This window comes from Dendrobates tinctorius, unplaced genomic scaffold (genome assembly GCF_039654945.1).
Source record: "Dendrobates tinctorius isolate UK_male_01 unplaced genomic scaffold, ASM3965494v1 ptg000070l, whole genome shotgun sequence".
In the NCBI taxonomy this organism is placed as follows: domain Eukaryota; kingdom Metazoa; phylum Chordata; class Amphibia; order Anura; family Dendrobatidae; genus Dendrobates; species Dendrobates tinctorius.
This window is the reverse complement of record NW_027361738.1, coordinates 14,912,580-14,933,462: the sequence shown is the minus strand read 5'-3', so window position 1 is coordinate 14,933,462 and position 20,883 is coordinate 14,912,580. Positions and strand designations below refer to the sequence as shown.

General features: G+C 43.3%; 1 protein-coding gene across 3 annotated transcripts in view; it reads left to right on the top strand.

Moving 5' to 3' along the window:
• The first annotated feature begins 345 nt into the window (after nt 1–345).
• The window catches only part of STK31 (serine/threonine kinase 31), a 171,717-nt gene continuing 151,179 nt past the window's right edge, over nt 346–20,883 (top strand). For 2 of the 3 annotated variants that reach the window (XM_073581406.1, XM_073581405.1), the window contains exons 1-4: nt 352–585; nt 3,524–3,563; nt 5,885–5,937; nt 16,145–16,243. In XM_073581406.1, coding sequence (XP_073437507.1) covers nt 3,533–3,563; nt 5,885–5,937; nt 16,145–16,243 — 183 coding nt within the window. In that variant the 5' untranslated portion in view covers nt 352–585; nt 3,524–3,532. Of the gene's footprint in view, nt 586–3,523; nt 3,564–5,884; nt 5,938–16,144; nt 16,244–20,883 lie in introns of all 3 variants that reach the window. The other variant, XM_073581407.1, reaches the window with a different exon arrangement.

Here is a 20,883-nt window from a genome sequence, read left to right as displayed (position 1 = left end):
GACATATTGAAAACTGCTGTCAGATAGTTTATTAACCCTTCAGGTGATTTTCAGGAATTAATGCAAAGTGGTATAGCCGGAATGAAAAAGTGTTTGTTTACCACCTAAATGTCGCTAACTTCTGAACTGACCGCTGTGGCCGGGAGACTCTAAGGCCGCTCTTTGGCCATGAACTGCTATGGCAAACATCAGGATCTCAGAATCATGATCTCGGTGTTTCAATTAGATTAAGGTGCAAGCCCCTACAATCTATTAACTGTTTATTTGATGTAGTCACTTTTGACAGCAGCAACTAAGGGGTTGCAGATTAATGGCGATTCTGACACAACACGATGGCCATTTCAGCCTGAACTCTCGGAGCTGCAGCCTGCACAGCGCGAGCAACGCACAATACAACGTCCTCCACATAACGCGTTGTGGGCGCCCTCTTCTGGCAGTGCGTACACATACAGCAGGACAGGCGCGCGCGGGCGGGGCCTCCTGACGTCGTGCGTGCTTTCGAGTTTCATCCATCAGCTTCAGGAGCGAGTGGAGAAAGCGGCGGCGTTTGGTGACCGCTGACCTGCGTGTGAACGGATTCCTCCGGTAAGAACCCCGTGTGTGACATGGCGGAGGCTTATACTGGCGCAGTAACAGCGCTGCGGAGTGTATTGTTAGGACAGGGTGGGGGAGTGCCTGTGCCGTCCTGGCCGTGTGACGGTGCTGAGGGAGACGGGCCCAGGCTGACCTGGCGCCGGTGCCCTGCGGTACTGCAGTAGTGCCTGAGGCACAGTAATAATGGGGGACCAGGCTGCGCTGATAATGGGGGACCAGGCTGCACTTTCCTATATTTGTGATAATGGGGGACCAGGCTGCGCTGATAATGGGGGACCAGGCTGCGCTTTCCTATATTTGTGATAATGGGGGACCAAGCTGCGCTTTCCTATATTTGTGATAATGGGGGACCAGGCTGCGCTGATAATGGGGGACCAGGCTGCGCTTTCCTATATTTGTGATAATGGGGGACCAGGCTGCGCTGATAATGGGGGACCAGGCTGCGCTTTCCTATATTTGTGATAATGGGGGACCAGGCTGCGCTGATAATGGGGGACCAGGCTGCGCTTTCCTATATTTGTGATAATGGGGGAGCAGGCTGCGCTGATAATGGGGGACCAGGCTGCGCTGATAATGGGGGACCAAGCTGCGCTTTTCTATATTTGTGATAATGGGGGACCAGGCTGCGCTTTCCTATATTTGTGATAATGGGGGACCAGGCTGCGCTGATAATGGGGGACCAAGCTGCTCTTTTCTATATTTGTGATAATGGGGGACCAGGCTGCGCTGATAATGGGGGACCAAGCTGCGCTTTCCTATATTTGTGATAATGGGGGACCAGGCTGCGCTTTCCTATATTTGTGATAATGGGGGAGCAGGCTGCGCTGATAATGGGGGAACCAAGCTGCTCTTTTCTATATTTGTGATAATGGGGGACCAGGCTGCGCTGATAATGGGGGAACCAAGCTGCTCTTTTCTATATTTGTGATAATGGGGGAGCAGGCTGCACTGGGGGACCAAGCTGCTCTTTTCTATATTTGTGATAATGGGGGACCAGGCTGCGCTTTCCTATATTTGTGATAATGGGGGAAGCAGGCTGCACTGATAATGGGGGACCAAGCTGCGCTTTCCTATATTTGTGATAATGGGGGAGCAGGCTGCGCTGATAATGGGGGACCAGGCTGCGCTTTCCTATATTTGTGATAATGGGGGACCAGGCAGCGCTGATAATGGGGGACCAAGCTGCACTTTCCTATATTTGTGATAATGGGGGACCAGGCTGCGCTGATAATGGGGGACCAGGCTGCTCTTTTCTATATTTGTGATAATGGGGGACCAGGCTGCGCTGATAATGGGGGACCAAGCTGCACTTTCCTATATTTGTGATAATGGGGGACCAGGCTGCGCTTTCCTATATTTGTGATAATGGGGGACCAACCTGCGCTGATAATGGGGGACCAGGCTGCGCTTTCCTATATTTGTGATAATGGGGGACCAAGCTGTGCTGATAATGGGGACCAAGCTGCGCTTTTCTATATTTGTGATAATGGGGGAGCAGGCTGCGCTGATAATGGGGGACCAAGCTGCGCTTTTCTATATTTGTGATAATGGGGGACCAGGCTGCGCTGATAATGGGGGACCAGGCTGCTCTTTTCTATATTTGTGATAATGGGGGACCAGGCTGCGCTGATAATGGGGGACCAAGCTGCACTTTTCTATATTTGTGATAATGGGGGACCAGGCTGCGCTGATAATGGGGGACCAAGCTGCACTTTTCTATATTTGTGATAATGGGGGACCAGGCTGCGCTGATAATGGGGGACCAGGCTGCTCTTTTCTATATTTGTGATAATGGGGGACCAGGCTGCGCTGATAATGGGGGACCAGGCTGCTCTTTTCTATATTTGTGATAATGGGGGACCAGGCTGCTCTTTTCTATATTTGTGATAATGGGGGACCAAGCTGTGCTGATAATGGGGACCAAGCTGCGCTTTTCTATATTTGTGATAATGGGGGAGCAGGCTGCGCTGATAATGGGGGACCAAGCTGCGCTTTTCTATATTTGTGATAATGGGGGACCAGGCTGCGCTTTCCTATATTTGTGATAATGGGGGAGCAGGCTGCGCTGTCCTATATAGTAACTTTTGTTAATGACCACCATAATAAAATAAATCTTGCCAAACAAGGTGATTTTTCAGGATTTGGCATACAAATATATACAGCCACCTCCTGCATTACTTACATCTTCACCTCCTCTGTATACAGCCACCTCCTGCATTACTGATATCTTCACCTCTATATACAGCCACCTCCTGCAGTTGATCGATCCTCAGCCTCTCTGTATACATCCTTTTCCTTCAGTGCTTTGTGCCGCTCAGCCTCTGGATATGAGGCTTCATCCTGCAAAACTTCAGTTCCCCAGCCCGTCTGCATACAGGCTTTTGCAGGACGTCTTTCCTCAGCCCCACTATAAGCCAGCCCCTGCTGCTGTACATCACCCCTTAGCCCCTGCACATCACCTCCTTTTATCCTCCTCTACAGTTAGGAGCACAATCCCTGCTCCCTCTATTGCAGTATCTGGGACCACAGATGCTCCTTACAGGGAGAGATAATTAGGAGTCCCGTGTACAGCAGGAAAGGGTGTGGGAATTGGTTTCTTCACTCATTCATGCTCCATTCTCCACATCCAGATGTGAGACAAAATGGGGAGGCAGCTGGTGATTCTACAACTTCTGCACTGCCCTTTATCACTATAGTTGGGACTCAAACACTTGGGCTGTAAACAGAACGTCACCTGAGTAACGTCACAGCCCCCTTGAGCAACCAAAATAATTATTAATATTAAACAATTAACAGTAGACAGGGCCTGAGTTTGTAAGGATAGCTTGGGGACGAAAAAAAAATCTTTAATATGGCTTGCTATCATAATGTATGTCTCTGCAGACAGATTACTGTATCTATAATAAACTTCTCTTGTTTTTTTATCTAGCATATTAAAATGGAAGGAGGAGACCCATTATTCACTAAAGGTAAATTTATTGAGCCTTTACATGAAAAAGTGGATTACAGTGGAAATGTTAGCATATTTCACAGTGCAAACTGCATGCAGTACTCGGTAGACCTTAGATTTGATACAGATGCTGTAGTTACTTTAAAACTCCATATCTGAATAACAAATCAATCAGGAGTGCATTGCCCCCGGAAAGCAGGAAGGCGGTGCCCTAAAGACAGAAATTGGGACAAAACCTATAATATAAGGAATATCTAGGCATTCTGATATGGAATTTCAAACTTGGTACACAAGCTTCACCAGATCTAATTGATCTATTTAAAGAGGTTGTCTAATGCTCGTACAATCCCTTCTGAATCACGATGTTTGCCCGCAGTAAAATAACACTAAGGGCTCATACCAATCATCGTAAAAAAACAAACAAACGTCCAATATTGGTCCTGAAAAGTCTGATGAGAGTCATGCAAGTAGCATGCGACTTTCATGCGAGTGCAATCCAATTTTTATAACCTAGCATCTGATTGACATGCGATTTGCAATCCATATGCAATGCGATTTTTATCATGAGCTTTTGCATGGAGTAATTCTTTGTCTTTTAAACAATATTTCCTTGGGAAAATGTGTGTGTGTATATATGTATATGTGTGTGTGTGTGTATATATATATATATATATATATATATATATATATATAGATATACCATATTTTGCGGATTATAAGACGCATCCCAAATTTTTAGGAGAAAAATAGGAATTTTTTTTTTTAATAAAATGGTGCTTCTTATAATCCATGCGTCTTATTGCTTACCGGGGGTGGTGGCTGCGGTGAAGCGGGCTTTGCTGGTTATTAATTATAAAGGCTAGGTATACAGCTGTGAGCGCATAATAGCCTGGGAAGCTACATGGCTATTGCCCCCTTCCCAGGTTATAAACATCTGCCTCCAGCTGTCCGCTTTCCCTCTGCTGGATAATAAAATGTCAGAGGATTCCACGCCATTTTTTTTCAGAAAATTATGAATTAAAAACATGAACAGTAAGCTACACACGCACTGTACTAATTGTTAGTGACATTTATATCTTTATATTCTATGAATATATATCTATTCATTCTGTTCTGTCGGGTCACGCTATGATTTTGCTTTAGGCCTGTTTCACACATCCGTCTGTCACCATCTCTCCCCCCCCCCCACGGTTACCTTTAAATTTCTGCCTTGTCCGGTGACACCCGTTTGTTTCAATCTGACCTAAAAAACAGATATGTGAAACAGGCCTTGCGTGGCAGATGAAATGTCGGGTTTTCAAGGACATGGTTGTGTAAAAATCGGACAACATTTATATGGTCTGAATGCCGTGCTGTTTTAATTTATTTTTATCACACCCATTGACTTGTATCGACAAGTCTCGTCTGAGATACGAGGACAATCGCAGCATGCTGATTTTTTTTTTTTTCTCCTCAGTCCGATCTGAGAAAAAAAATTGCGGATGAGCATGGACTCGTAGATTAACATTGGTCATAGTACAATCTGATAAAAATTCAGATTGCACTCATTCGCTTTTCTTGCAGATGATTTTGGTGCTGCTCCAGCGAAGTTGGCTATCGTTCTGTTTGACTTTGTCATACGATCCCTGCTGCCAGTCAGTGCTGGCTTTTCTCCCCTCCCTTGGACAAATCAAGAAATCCAGAGGAAGTGAGCTGCTTCTGCTCTTTCACTTTCTCTGGATGTCGTTTACGTCCGTAAGAGATTGAGGGTATGTGCACACAGTGCCTAGTCTGCTTTGGAATTTTCCGCGCAGAATTTACTAAATCCGCAGGTCAAATGACCTGCATTTTTACTGCGGATTTAGTGCATTTTTTTGTGCGGTTTTCCCCTGCAGTTTTCCACCTGTGGATTTCTAGAATGGATCAGTTGGAAAACTGCAGCAAAACCGCACAAAAGAAGTCATGCTGCGTTTTTCATTCCGCACCAAATCTGCGCGGAAAAAAATGCAGCATGTGCACTGCGGATTTTGTTTTACATAGCCTTTAATGCTACTGTACATTACGTGCAGTTCTGCTGCAAATCCGCAGGGCCAAATCCGCTGCAGATCCGCAGCAGAATCCACACCGTGTGCACATAGCCTGAAGCCAGCGCTGATTGACCACGTGGATCGTGTGAAATTACAATATCATGTGAGCCCAGGGAGAGCCAGTGCTGACACCGCTAGAATGGCACTGGGGGGGGAAACGTAGGGATGCCGAAAGGGTTGAGCGAGTAGACAACCCCTTAAATAATGTATACAGTTTATATCTGGTGACGGGTCCGCTATGAAGAGATTAATCTCTTACTTTGTTCCCACATAGTGGAGGAAGTGTACGTCTCTCATATAGAAGATGCTGTGACATTTTGGGGGCAGGTAGGAGAAGAGCATACTTAATGTTCAGCAGTATCATCTAATTTTAATGTTTGTGTCATTAGGGGACGGGAATAGCAGGAGTTTATGCTGCTACTAAAAACACAGTTGTCTCCTGCGTCGGCTACACTCAGCATACTGCTACAGGGATAATCCATTTTTGCCATGTGTCAGTAGGAAGCAGACTTAATTCTGCAGGCCAGTACTTTCTACAGTTTGCCTTAATGTTTGTTTAAATATGTTTCTAGGTTTAAAGAGAACCTGGCTCACACCATTAAAATGAAGTGCAATCTGCAGGCACCATGTTATAGAGCAGGGGGTGCTTGAGTAGAGTGATATAAAGTTTTGTGAGAGAAGATTCAGTATAACCTCTGTTTTAATCATTTTATCGTCTGCTCCTTCTATCATTTTGGTCCAGTGGGGTTGACCTACCAGTGACTGACAGCTATCTATACATATACACACATAGCGACGCACCAGCGATCCCGACAACGATTTGACCTGGTAGGGATTGCTGGTGCGTCGCTGCATGATCGCTAGTAAGCTGCCAAACAGCAGATCTCTTCAACGAAGCACCAGTGATCCGGACAACGATACGACCTGGTAAGGATCGCTGGTGCGTTGTCACACAGCAGCTAATCTGAAAGATTCTAGCCTGCATCCCTGAGTTCTGCGTGGCCAACGAGGTCGCTCGTCGGCGTCAAACACAGCGATGCATGCTGGCCAGCAGGACCTGGACGATGGAAAAAATGGCCCAGGACATTCGAGCACGATCAGCGATGTCCAACAGGGGGGCCGGTCGCCGCTATGTGTCACATGTAGCGAGATTGCTGGCAAGATCGCTGATGCGTCACAAAATCGGTGACGCATCAGCGATCTCGCTATGTGAGACTGGGCCTTTAGACCAGGGCTGTGGAGTTGGAGTCGGTATAAAATGGTCCGACTCCTAAAATATATAATAAATTGGGTACAGTAGTTCAATGCAGAATATGCTGAATATTTTTTCATAGGAATTTGGGAAAGTTATGAAATGTCCTATAAATGACTGTTCTATTCCTGATCTAAGGCTACATTCACACACAGCGTTTTTCCTGCGTTTTTTGAGGATACGTTTTTCAGTTGCAAAAGCAGATCAGCTTTTTAAAAAACCGCATCACCTGAAAGGATTTTGAGCTCATAGATAATGTTTTCAATAGCAAAAGCAGATTAGAAATCTGCTCTATCTATATATCCATTTATCCATATCTGTGTATCCATATCATATCTGTACCAAAAAGAATGAAAGCCGGATAGCACACAGACTAACACTGCTTTTTTTTTTTTTTAGCACCAGTCAGGTACACCTCATAGCTGCCCAAAAAGACGCCCAGGACAGGCATTGCTCGTCTTCAGTAACAACAACATCAACTGATAGTTGGAATAAATAGACTGCATTCATCACCACATCTTCTTAAGGTGCAGGCTTTATTTTCAAGTGTAGGGGTGTGAAGTATGAGGTTCTGCAGCAGCTGAGGTGTGCAGTATGAAATTCTGTGGAACAGTATGAGATTCCGCCCCCCCCAGGTTTGATCCTGGCTACGCCCATAGTGTGAATGGAGCCTGAGGATCTAGGCTTTATCTTAGCCAAGATAAGTCATAGTGTATGTATGTATGTATGTGTATATATATATATATATATATATATATATATATATATATATATACATAGATATACACACACACACACACAGTACAGACCAAAAGTTTGGACACACCTCAATCAAGGCGTTTTCTTTATTTTCATGACTATGAAAATTGTAGATTCACTCTGGAGGCATCAAAACTATGAATTAACACATGTGGAATTATATAATTAACAAAAAAGTGTGAAACGACTGAAAATACTGTGTCTTATATTCTAGGTTCTTCAAAGTAGCCACCGTTTGCTTTGATTTCTGCTTTGCACACTCTTGGCATTCTCTTGATGAGCTTCAAGAGGTAGTCACCGGAAATGGTTTTCACTTCACAGGTGTGCGCTGTCAGGTTTAATAAGTGGGATTTCTTGCCTTATAAATGAGGTTGGGACCATCAGTTGTGTTGTGCAGAAGTCTGGTGGATACACAGCTGATAGTCCTACTGAATAGACTGTTAGAATTTGTATTATGGCAAGAAAAAAGCAGCTGAGTAAAGAAAAACGAGTGGCCATCATTACTTTAAGAAATGAAGGTTAGTCAGTCTGAAAAATTGGGAAAACTTTGAAAGTGTCCCCAAGTGCATTGGCAAAAACCATCAAGCGCTACAAAGAAACAGGCTCACATGAGGACCACCCCAGGAAAGGAAGACCAAGAGTCACTTCTGCTGCGGAGGATAAGTTCATCCTAGTCACCAGCCTCAGAATCGCAGGTTAACAGCAGCTCAAAATAGAGACCAGGTCAATGCCACACAGAGTTCTAGCAGCAGACACATCTCTACAACAACTGATAAGAGGAGACTTGGTGCAGCAGGCCTTCATGGTAAAATAGCTGCTAGGAAACCACTGCTAAGGACAGGCAACAAGCAGAAGAGACTTGTTTGGGCTAAACACAAGGAATGGACATTAGACCAGTGGAAATCTGTGCTTTGGTCTGATGAGTCCAAATTTGAGATCTTTGGTTCCAACCACCATGTCTTTGTACAACGCAGAAAAGGTGAACGGATGGACTCTACATGCCCTGTTCCCACCGTGAAGCATGGAGGAGGTGTGATGGTGTGGGGGTGCTTTGCTGGTGACACTGTTGGGGATTTATTCAAAATTGAAGCCATACTGAACCAGCATGGCTACCACAGCATCTTGCAGCGGCATGCTATTCCATCCGGTTTGTGTTTAGTTGGACCATCATTTATTCTTCAACAGGACAATGGCCTCAAACACATCTCCAGGCTGTGTAAGGGCTATTTGACCAAGAAGGAGAGTGATGGGGTGCTACGCCAGATGACCTGGCCTCCACAGTCACCAGACCTGAAACCAATCGAGATGGTTTGGGGTGAGCTGGACCGCAGAGTGAAGGCAAAAGGGCCAACAAGTGCTAAGCATCTCTGGGAACTCCTTCAAGACTGTTGGAAGACCATTTCTGGTGACTACCACTTGAAGCTCATCAAGAGAATGCAAAGAGTGTGCAAAGCAGTAATCAAAGCAAAAGGTGGCTACTTTGAAGAATCTAGAATATAAGACCTATTTTCAGTTGTTTCACACTTTAATTATATAATTCCACACGTGTTAATTCATTTTTTTGATGCCTTCAGAATGAATCTACAATTTTCATAGTCATGAAAATAAAGAAAACTCTTTGAATGAGGTGTGTCCAAACTTTGGTCTGTACCGTAAACATGTACATGTATACAGTGTATTACATATTTACAATTTATTAGTTTTTTGTGTTCTAAAGTTGTATTCCAATAAATAGATATTATGTTTTATCTAAATATCTTGATTATTGGATCATAGAAATGATTAAATGTCTGATGTTCACATTGTACTACAATAAATTTTTCACTTAAATATAAGCAATATATGTGGGAGTCGGTGTAAGGGAAATTGAGGAGTCGGAGTCGCAGGTTTGGCTTACCGACTCCACAGCCCTGCTTTAGACAAAGACCGCTGTCAGTCACTGATAGGGACCGCTCACTGGACCAAAAATCCCAGAAAATAGAGGCTTATATGATGACATCACTTGTGAGTCCACATTCACATGTTCAGTATTTGGTCCGTATTTGAAAGCCACAACAAGGAGTGGAACAATCAGAGGAAAAGTATAATAGAAACACGTCACCACTTCTGTGTTATTACCCACTCCTGCTTTTGGCTTACAAGTAATGACGTAAAATGCTGATCAAATGCTGAACGTGTGAACGTGGCCTCATGCTGAAGAAATTTGCACAAAGGTACAGTTCCTTGCGAAAGTATTTGGCCCCCTGGAACTTTTCAACCTTTTCCCACATATCATGCTTCAAACATAAAGATACCAAATGTAAATTTTTGTTGAAGAATCAACAAGTGGAACACAATTGTGAAGTTGAACAAAATTTATTGTTTTTTTTTAAATTTTTGTGGAAAGTCAAAAACTGAAAAGTGGGGCGTGCAATATTATTTGGCCCCTTTACTTTCAGTGCAGCAAACTCGCTCCAGAAGTTCATTGTGGATCTCTGAATAATCCTATGTTGTCCTAAATGACTGATGATAAATATAATCCACCTGTGTGTAATCAAGTCTCTGTATAAATGCACCTGCTCTGTGATAGTCTCAGGGTTCTGTTTGAAGCACAGAGAGCATCATGAAGACCAAGGAACACAACAGGCAGGTCCGTGATATTGTTGTAGAGAAGTTTAAAGCCGGATTTTTATACAGAATGATTTCCAAAACTTTAAACTTCCCAAGGAGCACTGTGCAAGCGATCATATTGAAATGGAAGGCGTATCATACCACTCCAAATCTACCAAGACTTGGCCGTCCCTCTAAACTTTCATCTCAAACAAGGAGAAGACTGATCAGAGATGCAACCAAGAGGCCCATGATCACTCTGGATGAACTGCAGAGATCGACAGCTGAGGTGGGACAGTCTGTCCATAGGACAACAATCAGTCGTACACTGCGCAAATCTGGCCTTTATGGAAGAGTGGCAAGAAGAAAGCCATTTCTCAAAGATATCCATAAAAAGTGTTTAAAGTTTGCAACAAGCCACCTGGGAGACACACCAAACGTGGAAGAAGGTGCTCTTGTCAGATGAAACCAAAATCGAACTTTTTCGCACCAATGCCAAACGATATGTTTGGCGTAAAGGCAACACAGCTCATCACCCTGAACACACCATCCCCACTGTCAAACATGGTGGTGGCAGCATCATGGTTTGGGCCTGCTTTTCTTCAGCAGGGACAGGGAAGATGGTTAAAATTGATGGGAAGATGGATGGAGCCAAATACAGGACCATTCTTGAAGAAAACCTGTTGGAGTCTACGAAAGACCTGAGACTGGGACGGAGATTTGTCTTCCAACAAGACAATGATCCCAAACATAAAGCAAAATCTACAATGGAATGGTTCACAAATAAATATATCCAGGTGTTAGAATGGGCAAGTCAAAGTCCAGACCTGAATTCAATCGAGAATCTGTGGAAAGAGCTGAAAACTGCTGTTCACAAACGATCTCCATCAAACCTCACTGAGCTCGAGCTGTTTGCCAAGGAAGAATGGGCAAGAATTTCAGTCTCTCGATGTACAAAACTGATAGAGACATACCCCAAGCGACTTGCAGCTGTGATCGCAGCAAAAGGTGGCGCAACAAAGTATTAAGTTAAAGGGGCGGAATAATATTGCACGCCCCAATTTTCAGTTTTTGAATTTCTACAAAAATTTAAAATAACCAATAAATTTCGTTTAATTTCACAATTGAGTCCCACTTGTTGTTGTTCACCAAAAATTTACATTTGATATCTTTGTTTGAAGCATATGTGGGAAAAGGTTGAAAAGTTCCAGGGGGCCAAATACTTTCACAAGGCACTGTATGTATATCAATCTACTCTGCATCCCTGGCTTTATAAGACACTGCCTGCAGATTGGACTGCTTTTTCCTGGTGAAATGTTCCCTTTAAGTAGTACATTGTCCCTCACATTAAATGGGTCATCCAGTCCAAACCGATTAAGTCTGCAATCACTCTGTGTGACTACAGAATTATAAATCTCCCCGCACTCGCACTGCGTGGTTTCCCCAGTTTCTGAGCCAGGACTGGAGGGTATATATGCGTTATAGATACTCCTGGCCAGTGGGCGTAGCCTCTTTCCATACACTTGTATGGAGCGAGGCTGGTCTCGCTAGCCGGCTGCGTCATTAGACAGGTGATGCTTTTCTCAAAAGAAGTATATGGAAGTAGTCAGTTGACTAAACAAGTTTCAAGAAGAACCCGGATGCCCAGATCATTCAGTGTTCTAAGCGAGTGTGGTCTTCCTGTGTAAACAGGCAAGTGAACAACCGACTTACCAGTAAGCAAGTTGCAGGTTTTGGGTCATTTACAGCAGCCCTTCATTAGGTTTAAACAAACCTCACCTGAGATGGAGCACCGTGTCTGCACCTTGGAGGAACGAGCAGTCCCTTTGACAGTGACACACAAAATGAAGGAAGTTGAAGATAATGTGACCAAACTGCACAAACACTTGGACAATCTATAGAATCATCAGTGTAATTAATCTCTACGTTTTGGAGGCCTCCGTGAAATAGATTAAAACATACAAATATCTCCGATAGAAACAAGTTCTTAGTCATGTACAACATAGTGGGAGCACATCCAATTCTATGTAAACCTACCCTCGGCGCTTGCCAAAAACATTAATAGCTACCTTTCTAAACTACCCGGTAAGGTACATTTAACATGAGTCAAAGGCTCCATCCAATATTAAAATGTGCTTGTCTCTGTATACCCTGCCACCTCTGTGCAAAGGGTCAAATGCAAAACTTAAATGGAGTTTAATGGTCAAAGGACACAAATATGTGATGTACTTGGCAAAGTCCTGGAAGATGGCAAATCCCTTTTCTTTTCATCCAGAAAAGGAACCCAGGAATGGCAGGAGTACCCTGCAAAAGAAAGAAGCAGCAAATCCTGAATGAAGCCTCACACCTTCACCCTTTGTCTCCCACACTTTGTCCATCTTTGGAGATGCCTGAGGTTGAAAATAAACCTTTGTTCTTTAAGATGCACTATACCTTAGTATTGTGTGTATAAAATTGTAAAATCCCTGTTTTTGTATGTAAAAAAAAAAAAAAAACCCTGAGAAGAAAAGAAAAAAAAAATCATCATGTATTTGAGATATATAACCACACATCTTTTTTCCTGTATTCTAATTCATCAGAGAGAGCTAGTAGTTTTAAGGTTTAAAAATGGTGCAAAAGGAGGGTTTGGGTATAAACTTCTTTACACTTAAAAAATTTGTTCAATCACACGTCAAACCAGGAATGATTGAGTGATGTGTCAGGAGTGGACCTACATGGCAAATCTGACAATAACAAATGCAGTGGATGCAAATAAACCAGATTTGTGATAACTAATGTCAGCCGAGTTGCCAAGTAGTGCAGTCGTATGTCAGGCAATAGCACTTACAAAATGCAGAATGTGCAAAAGTTCATTCTAAAAGGGACCGACAAAAGAAAACTGAAATCAGCTTACAGTAGTTACTTCAATGATTATATTTGTATATTGTTAATTGATGTACAGCCGTAGTAAGCCACTTGGCTTAACACCTTAGTGACAGAGACAATTTTGTACTTAATGACCAAGTCAATATTTACAATTCTGACCACTGTCACTTAATGATGTTATAGGTCTGGAACGCTTCAACGGAACCCACTGATTCTGAGATTGTTTTTCTTTGACATATTGTACTTCTTGTGAGTGGTAAAATTTCTTCAATATGACTTGCATTTATTTATGAAAAAACTGAAATTTGGTAAAATTTTTGAAAATCTTGCAATTTTCAAACTTAATTTTTGTGCCCTTAAATCAGTCATATCGCACAAAATAGTTAAAGGGAATCTGTTACCCCATTTTTGGACTATCAGCTGTCAGCACAGCCATCAGTGGCTTATCTACAGCATTCTGTAATGCTGTAGATAAGTCCCCGATGTAACCTGAAAGCGAAGAAAAACGAGTTAGATTATACTCACCCCGGGTCCGGTTTTGGTCCGATGGGTGTTGCGGTCTGGTCCGGCACCTCCCATCTTGTAGCAATGTCCTCTTCTTTGCTTCCCGTCGCGGCTCCGGCGCAGGCGTACTTTATCTGCCCTGTTGAGGGCAGAGTAAAGTACTGCAGTGTGCAGGCGCCTGACCTCTCTGACCTGGGCCTGCGCACTGCAGTACGCTGAAGTGTCAGAGGCAGGACCAACTTATGCGTTTCCCAACAATGCATTTTCCCCTCAAATTTCCCCTTTTTCAGCAGCCCCTGTAATAAAATTTTTCTAAATTTGTTACCCCAGAAGTCCTCCAATTTCCCAACAAACCACTTCATATGCTCAACAATATATTTCCGAAAACCCCACATCCTTTCATTTCTGTTCATGGATCCCCACAAATTTCCCTGAAATAAAAATGTTTGGGGGCCTTATCCTCAACATGGGTTTAGTAAAAAAAACCCAAAACACTCTGTTCCTACTGGGCAGCAGAATCTGTCCACAGCTCTCCTGTATTTGCAGCTGTCATGACTCGAGCCCGTTATGAAGCTCTAGTGAGATTGCTTAATCTTAATCACAATTCCCAAGCCCCCCCAAGAAATGACTCCAACTTCGATCACCTTAAATTGAGACCCCTAATTTCCCTCCTAAAAGATTAATTTCTAAATTTTTTTTTATGCCCCAGAGCAAAATGTTGCAGTCTGCGAGTCCCTCATGAGTTTTGAGGGCCAACTGTCATTCCGCCAATTTATCCCCTCTAAGTACGCCAAACACTGTGTAAAATTGTACAAAATGTGCGAGCACAACGGGTACATGTGCACATTCTTAATATATACATTTACGGAGTGCCAAATAAACCCACCAAACCGCTGCTAGACAATTGGCATTTTGGCTAAGATGGTCTGGGAACTAATGACGCTATTTCTTCACCAAGGGTACCATGTGAACACCCAAAATTACTATAAAAACTAGTGCAATAATATGAGATGTGTTCCTCAGAATGAACAAAAAAGATTCATAAATGTGAAAAAATTGCAAATTATAATTTTTCAAACTTCTGTTGCATCAACTGCATAAATGGTGGTATCAAACTCCTCACTACGTCCCAAGATGAATACATTAGAGGGTATATTTTACAAAAAATACTTTTTTTTTTTTTTTTTTTTTTTTTTGTTGCTCTTGAACCAGACAGTCTCTGCAAATATGACAATCTATTCCAAGTAGAGCCAAAATTCACATTGTACCACTTCCGTTTGTCCAAACACAACTTGTTTTACTAAATGTGGGAAATCGCCTCGCTCATAACAATGTGGGTAACAAACTGTGGGATCCACTTTTTGGTGTTACCTTTTACAAAAGTGAGAATTTTGTTGCTAGAGCAAGGTTTTTGTGAAAAAAAAAAAAAAAGAACTTTTTCAATATAACAACCTAATGTCGTCAAATTCTGTGTAGTACCTGTGGGTTCAGAATGCTCACTATACCTCTAGATAAAATCCTTGAGGGGTGTAGTTTCCAAAATGGGGTCGCTTGTGGGGCGTTTCTGCGGTTTGGGCACCTTAGGGGCCTTGCAAATGTGACCTGGTGCCCGCCATCTTCAGCCAAATTTGTGTTCCCAAATTCAAATATTGCCCCTTTCTGCTTGGAGCCCTACTGTTTGCCCAAGCAGAACTTTTTTGGGGTATCACTGTGCCTGTAAGAAAGTGGGTAGCAAACTGTGGTGTCTACTTTTTGGTGTCATCTCTTGCAAAAGTGAAAAAATTGGGGCTAAAGCAAGATTTTCAAGGTAATTTTTTATTTTTTTTCCATTCCACTTTGCATTAATTCCTGTGTAGCACTTGAAGGGATAAAAAATTTTCTGACAAGTGTTGAAGTATTTTAGGGGTGTGGCTTTTAAAATGGCCTCACTTTTGGGGCATTTCAAATATATAGGCCCCTAAAAGACCATTTAAATCTGAATAGATCACTAAAGAAACAGGTTTTGTATTTTTTTTTTTTAACCCCTCTAACATCCTAACAAATTTTTTTAAATTGATGCAGATATAAAGTTGACATTTGGAAAATGTTAATTATTTTGTCTTCTGACTATCTGATTTTAAGGGCATAAAAATGTAAAGTTTGAAAATATCAAAAATTTTGACAAAAAACTGAATTTTGTAAATATACTCAAATTATATCAACTAAAATTTACCACTAACACGAAGTACAACATGCCACTAAAAAACAATCTCTGAATCACTGGGATTTCACTGGGCTTTCGTTGAAACGTTCCAGAGTTATTGCCACATAAAGTGACATTGGTCACATTTCTAAAATTTGGCTTGGTCATTAAGATCAAAATTGGCTCTGTCACTAAGGGGTTAAATGTTCTACTGAAGGTATTGTAGATTATGCACCCTTTGTTTTGCTGTGTGGGTTTTGTGACTCGGCATAGCCTACTTGCACACACATTCAGATAAAATGACTTTCAGCAGAACACAACAGTATGTCTTTGGGATGTCAAAGAATGTCCTTTTCACTATTTTTTTTTGTTTTCTAAAACAGTCAATGAGCAGAATTAATGACATTTCAAAAATAAGTGATTCTTTGGCAAAGTTTTGCCCAACCATGAGCGCTGTTTTTGGATCTCTTGATCTTGATAAGGTAAGATTTACTACTTAGCTTATTTATAATTTGTAACTTGTCTTTGTGTCAAGTTAAAGGGAATCTGTCACCCCTTTTTTGAGATATCATATAATGATATCATTCAATTGTGTGTCACATAAGGATTCTCTTAGTACTTCTGCTTCCCCCTGACCCCGCACCTTTCATGCATAAATACCTTTTTTATATCGGTTCAGATGTATGTAAACTGCCGCAGTCTGGTCCTCTGGGCGGGGCTTATTCACCTGCTCCCCCCTCCCTGTCTTGCTCTACACAAGAAGAAATGCGTAGAGCAAGACAGGGAGGGGGGGGAGCAGTTGAATAAGCCCCGCCCAGCGGCAGTTTACATACATCTGAACCGATATAAAAAGGTATTTATGCATGAAAGGTGCGGGGTCAGGGGGTAGCAAAAGTACTAAGAGAATCCTTATGTGACACACTATTGAATGATATCTGTCATGTCCCACAACTTGGGAAATCATTTAATATTTGCATTGTTTGTGTTGCATCATCTGTTGCTAGGCAGAAGTTTGCCTTTCCCTGTATTTTGTCCCAACTCTCTCCCTGTAGTCCTGTGATGTATGTTTGTTCCCTCCCTAATTCTCCATTTTGTGATCGTCCCTCCATCTGTATGCATCTTCTTACATGTCCTCTGAAGAATATTCCTTTTTACCTGCTGCTTTCATCATAATACAAGAATTTCAGTTAAAGCATCCCTCTTTTCCTGGAGTCTTCTTACATGAGATCGTGGCTGAGTTAAGCTGTCTGATTAATCGGTATGAACGTGAGTACAGGTCGATACGGAAGGGGCCCAGAAAGAGAGGTCTATCCAGGCACCATACGTTCTACATATCCATGAGTCAGAAAAGTAAAAAGGAATAACCTGCCTTCAGAGACAGTAACTCAAGGTCTGTGCTGAATCTCAGTGGAAAAGGACATTTTCCAGATAGACTGTAACCCAGTTCCAGCCAGACCCCAGCGTGCATAGAAGCCACACACTGCAGCTGAACAGAGAGGAATATAACTCCCATCATTACACAGGACCCTGCAGCTGCTCCAGCATTAGATACAAAGTATCAACTCTGTGCAGAGTCTGTGTATTTCCTGTTGCTGAACAGTGGGAAGTATAACCCCCATCATCAACTCTTCCTGCCTGCAATCTAATCATGTCTGAAGCAAGGAATACAATGTCCCTACCAGACTTACAAGCACAGGAAAGAGACCCAGACCCCCATCCACTATCTAGCGAAAGGGGAAAACGTACAGTCAAACCCACATGGAAAGTCATGGAGAATTTAGAGACTGCAAAATGTGAATTATATAGTGATGTGTCTTCAGTATGGAAGAAAGTGCTGAGTCATATAGACACTGCATCAAGGCCTGCTTCTCATGAGTTACCACCAGAGGGAGTCCTAGAACAATTATGCACAGCATACCAAATGTATATGGAGAAGAGTGACCAATATATTATTCTCCTGAAGAAACTGAATCTCCCAGAGACTTTAAACGAATTGCAAGGTTTCCAGCAGCTTAATTCTGAAAGAGACTGCACTGTACGTGACATTAAAGCCAAGATAGAGGCTAGAATCGCACGAACACCAGATGCATCAACTCGCACATCCAAATCGTGTAAGCACTCAAAACGTTCATCTAGGTCAAGTTCATCAAAATATTCTACTCTTAGTGAGCAGCTTATAAGAGCACGTGCTAAGGCTGAAACTACTAAGGTACAAGCTGCCTTTGCACAAAAGAGAGCAGAAATGGATGCAGCTGCTGCACAAAAGAGAGCAGAAATGGATGCTGAAGCGGCACGCATGGAAGCTCTAGAGAAGGAATGTGAGCATGCAACAGCCATGGCAGAATTAAAGGTACTCGAGCAGGCTATCAGTGGGAGTCAAAGAGACAGCGTCAGTTTGTGTGAAATGGAGGCAGAAGACCCTATCGAACGCACAAGAGACTACGTGCTAAGCTAAGATGGTGAACCGCAGATCATCACTAACACTCCTGATGGTGTTGACGCTTCTCCAGAGCACCAGGATGCCGATCCACTTACAGAATCCTGCATTCAAGGTCAGTACAATGCTCCCAAACTTGAACTTCCTTCATATTCCAGTATGCGCCAAAACCCTGCATCTCACCAAACTCCACAGGCTAATACCTACATGCAACCCAATATGCCGGCAGGTCATTATACCCTCGACAACCACACAGTGCCACCTCCGCAGGTAGCAGAAACTATACCCACTAAACCAGTTGCTGGACTAAATGCATATGCCACTCCATACTTCCCCATGTTTCAAGGCCAAGACGTCTCCACCCCTATGTACAACACCGCTCAGCCTACAATTGTGCATCCTAAGTCAGAAAGAACAGACATGTCCGACTTCGCAAGGTACATGATTCGTCGTGAACTTACTAAAACCGGTCTCACAAGGTTCGACGACCAACCTGAAAATTACAGAGGTTGGAAAAGTGCCTTTAGAACCGTAACTAGTGACCTCGGCATCACTGCTGCGGAAGAGCTGGACCTGCTGATCAGATGGTTAGGACCACAATCCACAGAGCGTGTCAAGAGACTCAGGTCTGTACATATCAGTAATCCAACGGCTGGTCTCATGGCTGCATGGGAAAGACTAGAGAGAAACTTTGGCAGTCCAGAAGCCATTGAGGATGCACTGTTCAAGCGACTACAGAGTTTTCCAAAGATATCCAGCAAGGACAGTTCAAAGTTCCTAGAGCTCAGTGACCTGCTGTTAGAGCTCCAGCTGGCCAAGGCAGACACCCACCTACCTGGCCTCAGCTACCTGGACACTGCTCGTGGAGTAAACCCCATTATCTCCAAGCTACCATACAATGTACAAGAGAAGTGGACTACAAAAGGGTCAAAATACAAAAAAGACCATCAAGTGTCATTTCCTCCGTTCTCCTACTTCTGTGAGTTTATAAAAGACATTGCAGAGCGTAAGAACGACCCAAGCTTTTCCTACGGAGAATCCAGTGGCCCAGCTTCACCTCCTTCTAAATACGTGAGCACACGCTCGAATGACAGAAACCGCAGGGGTCCAGTGTCAGTGAAGAAGACGGATATTCTTCCCTTACCAACATCAGCCCCAGGCAAGAGCAACAAGGGTGAAAAGATAGAGAACCCAAATCGTGAGTGTCCCATCCACAAGAAGCCACATCCCTTAAAAAAGTGCATCGGCTTCAGGAAGAAACCGCTCCAAGAACGCAAGGAACTTCTAAAGAAGTTCGGGGAATGCTACAGATGTTGTGCTTCTACTGAACACCTTGCTAAAGACTGTAAAACTACAATTAAGTGTATGGAATGTGACTGAGGATCACGTACAAGCACTCCACCCATACCGTCCTGACTCTACACGTACTCCTTCCCCCACCACGAGCCATGGCGGGGAGGACGCAGCTCAAACTGCAAGTCATACCACAATATCTTCTTCATGCACAGAAGTCTGCGGAGAAGGTCTCTGGGACAAGTCCTGTGCGAAGATTTGTCTGGTGAACGTATATCCCAACGGTCACCCAGAGAAAGCCGTGAAGGTGTACGTCCTCTTGGATGATCAGAGCAACCGATCACTTGCAAGGTCAGAACTCTTTGATATGTTTAACTTAAAGGGAAATGCTTACCCTTACACCTTAAGTACCTGCAGCGGTGTTACAGAGGTCTCTGGGAGAAGGGCCAGTGGTCTTATGGCGACATCCCTCGACAACACCGTAGAGATACCCTTACCTACACTTGTCGAGTGCAACCAGATTCCATCCAATCGAGAAGAGATCCCAACACCAGAGGCTGCTCTTCATCACCCACATCTCAAGGGGATAGCAAACAAGATACCAGCCCTCAACAACAGCGCAGATATCCTGATTTTGCTTGGCAGAGACATTCTCCGGCTGCACAAGGTACGTCAGCAAATTAACGGACCACACGACGCACCATTTGCCCAACGCTTTGATCTAGGCTGGGTAATTATAGGCGATGTTTGCATACACAAGATGAAGAGACCTAATAACATCTCCTCTTACAAAACACATCTTGCCAAATGGTCGCAGCACTCATTTTCAGCCATGCCCACATCATTACTGGGTGAAAGAGAAAGTGAGCAACACCAAGAGGCAACAGGAATCCTTCAACAACATGAACATGCTCCATCCCTGGGACGAAAACCTCGGGTCAACAGTGTTCGATTCCACAAGTGAAGACAACAAGTTAGCACCCACAAGGGAAGATAAAGAATTCATAAAGGTTATGGACAAAGAATTTGTTCAAGATGACTCCAACAGTTGGGTAGCTCCTTTACCCTTTCGTTTCCCAAGAGCGAGGTTGCCAAACAACCTGCAGCAAGCAACTGCAAGGTTCTCATCCTTAAAACGTACCCTAAAGAGGAAACCAGAGATGGAGAAGCATTTCATTGACTTTATGCAGAACATCTTTGACAAAGATCATGCTGAACCTGCGCCACCACTGAAGGGAGGAGAAGAATGTTGGTACCTTCCATCCTTTGGCGTCTATCACCCTCGCAAGCCTAACCAGATCAGAGTGGTGTTTGACTCCAGTGCTCAGTATGAAGGCCTCTCTCTCAACAACCTGCTACTAACTGGACCCAACCTGAACAACAGCCTCCTTG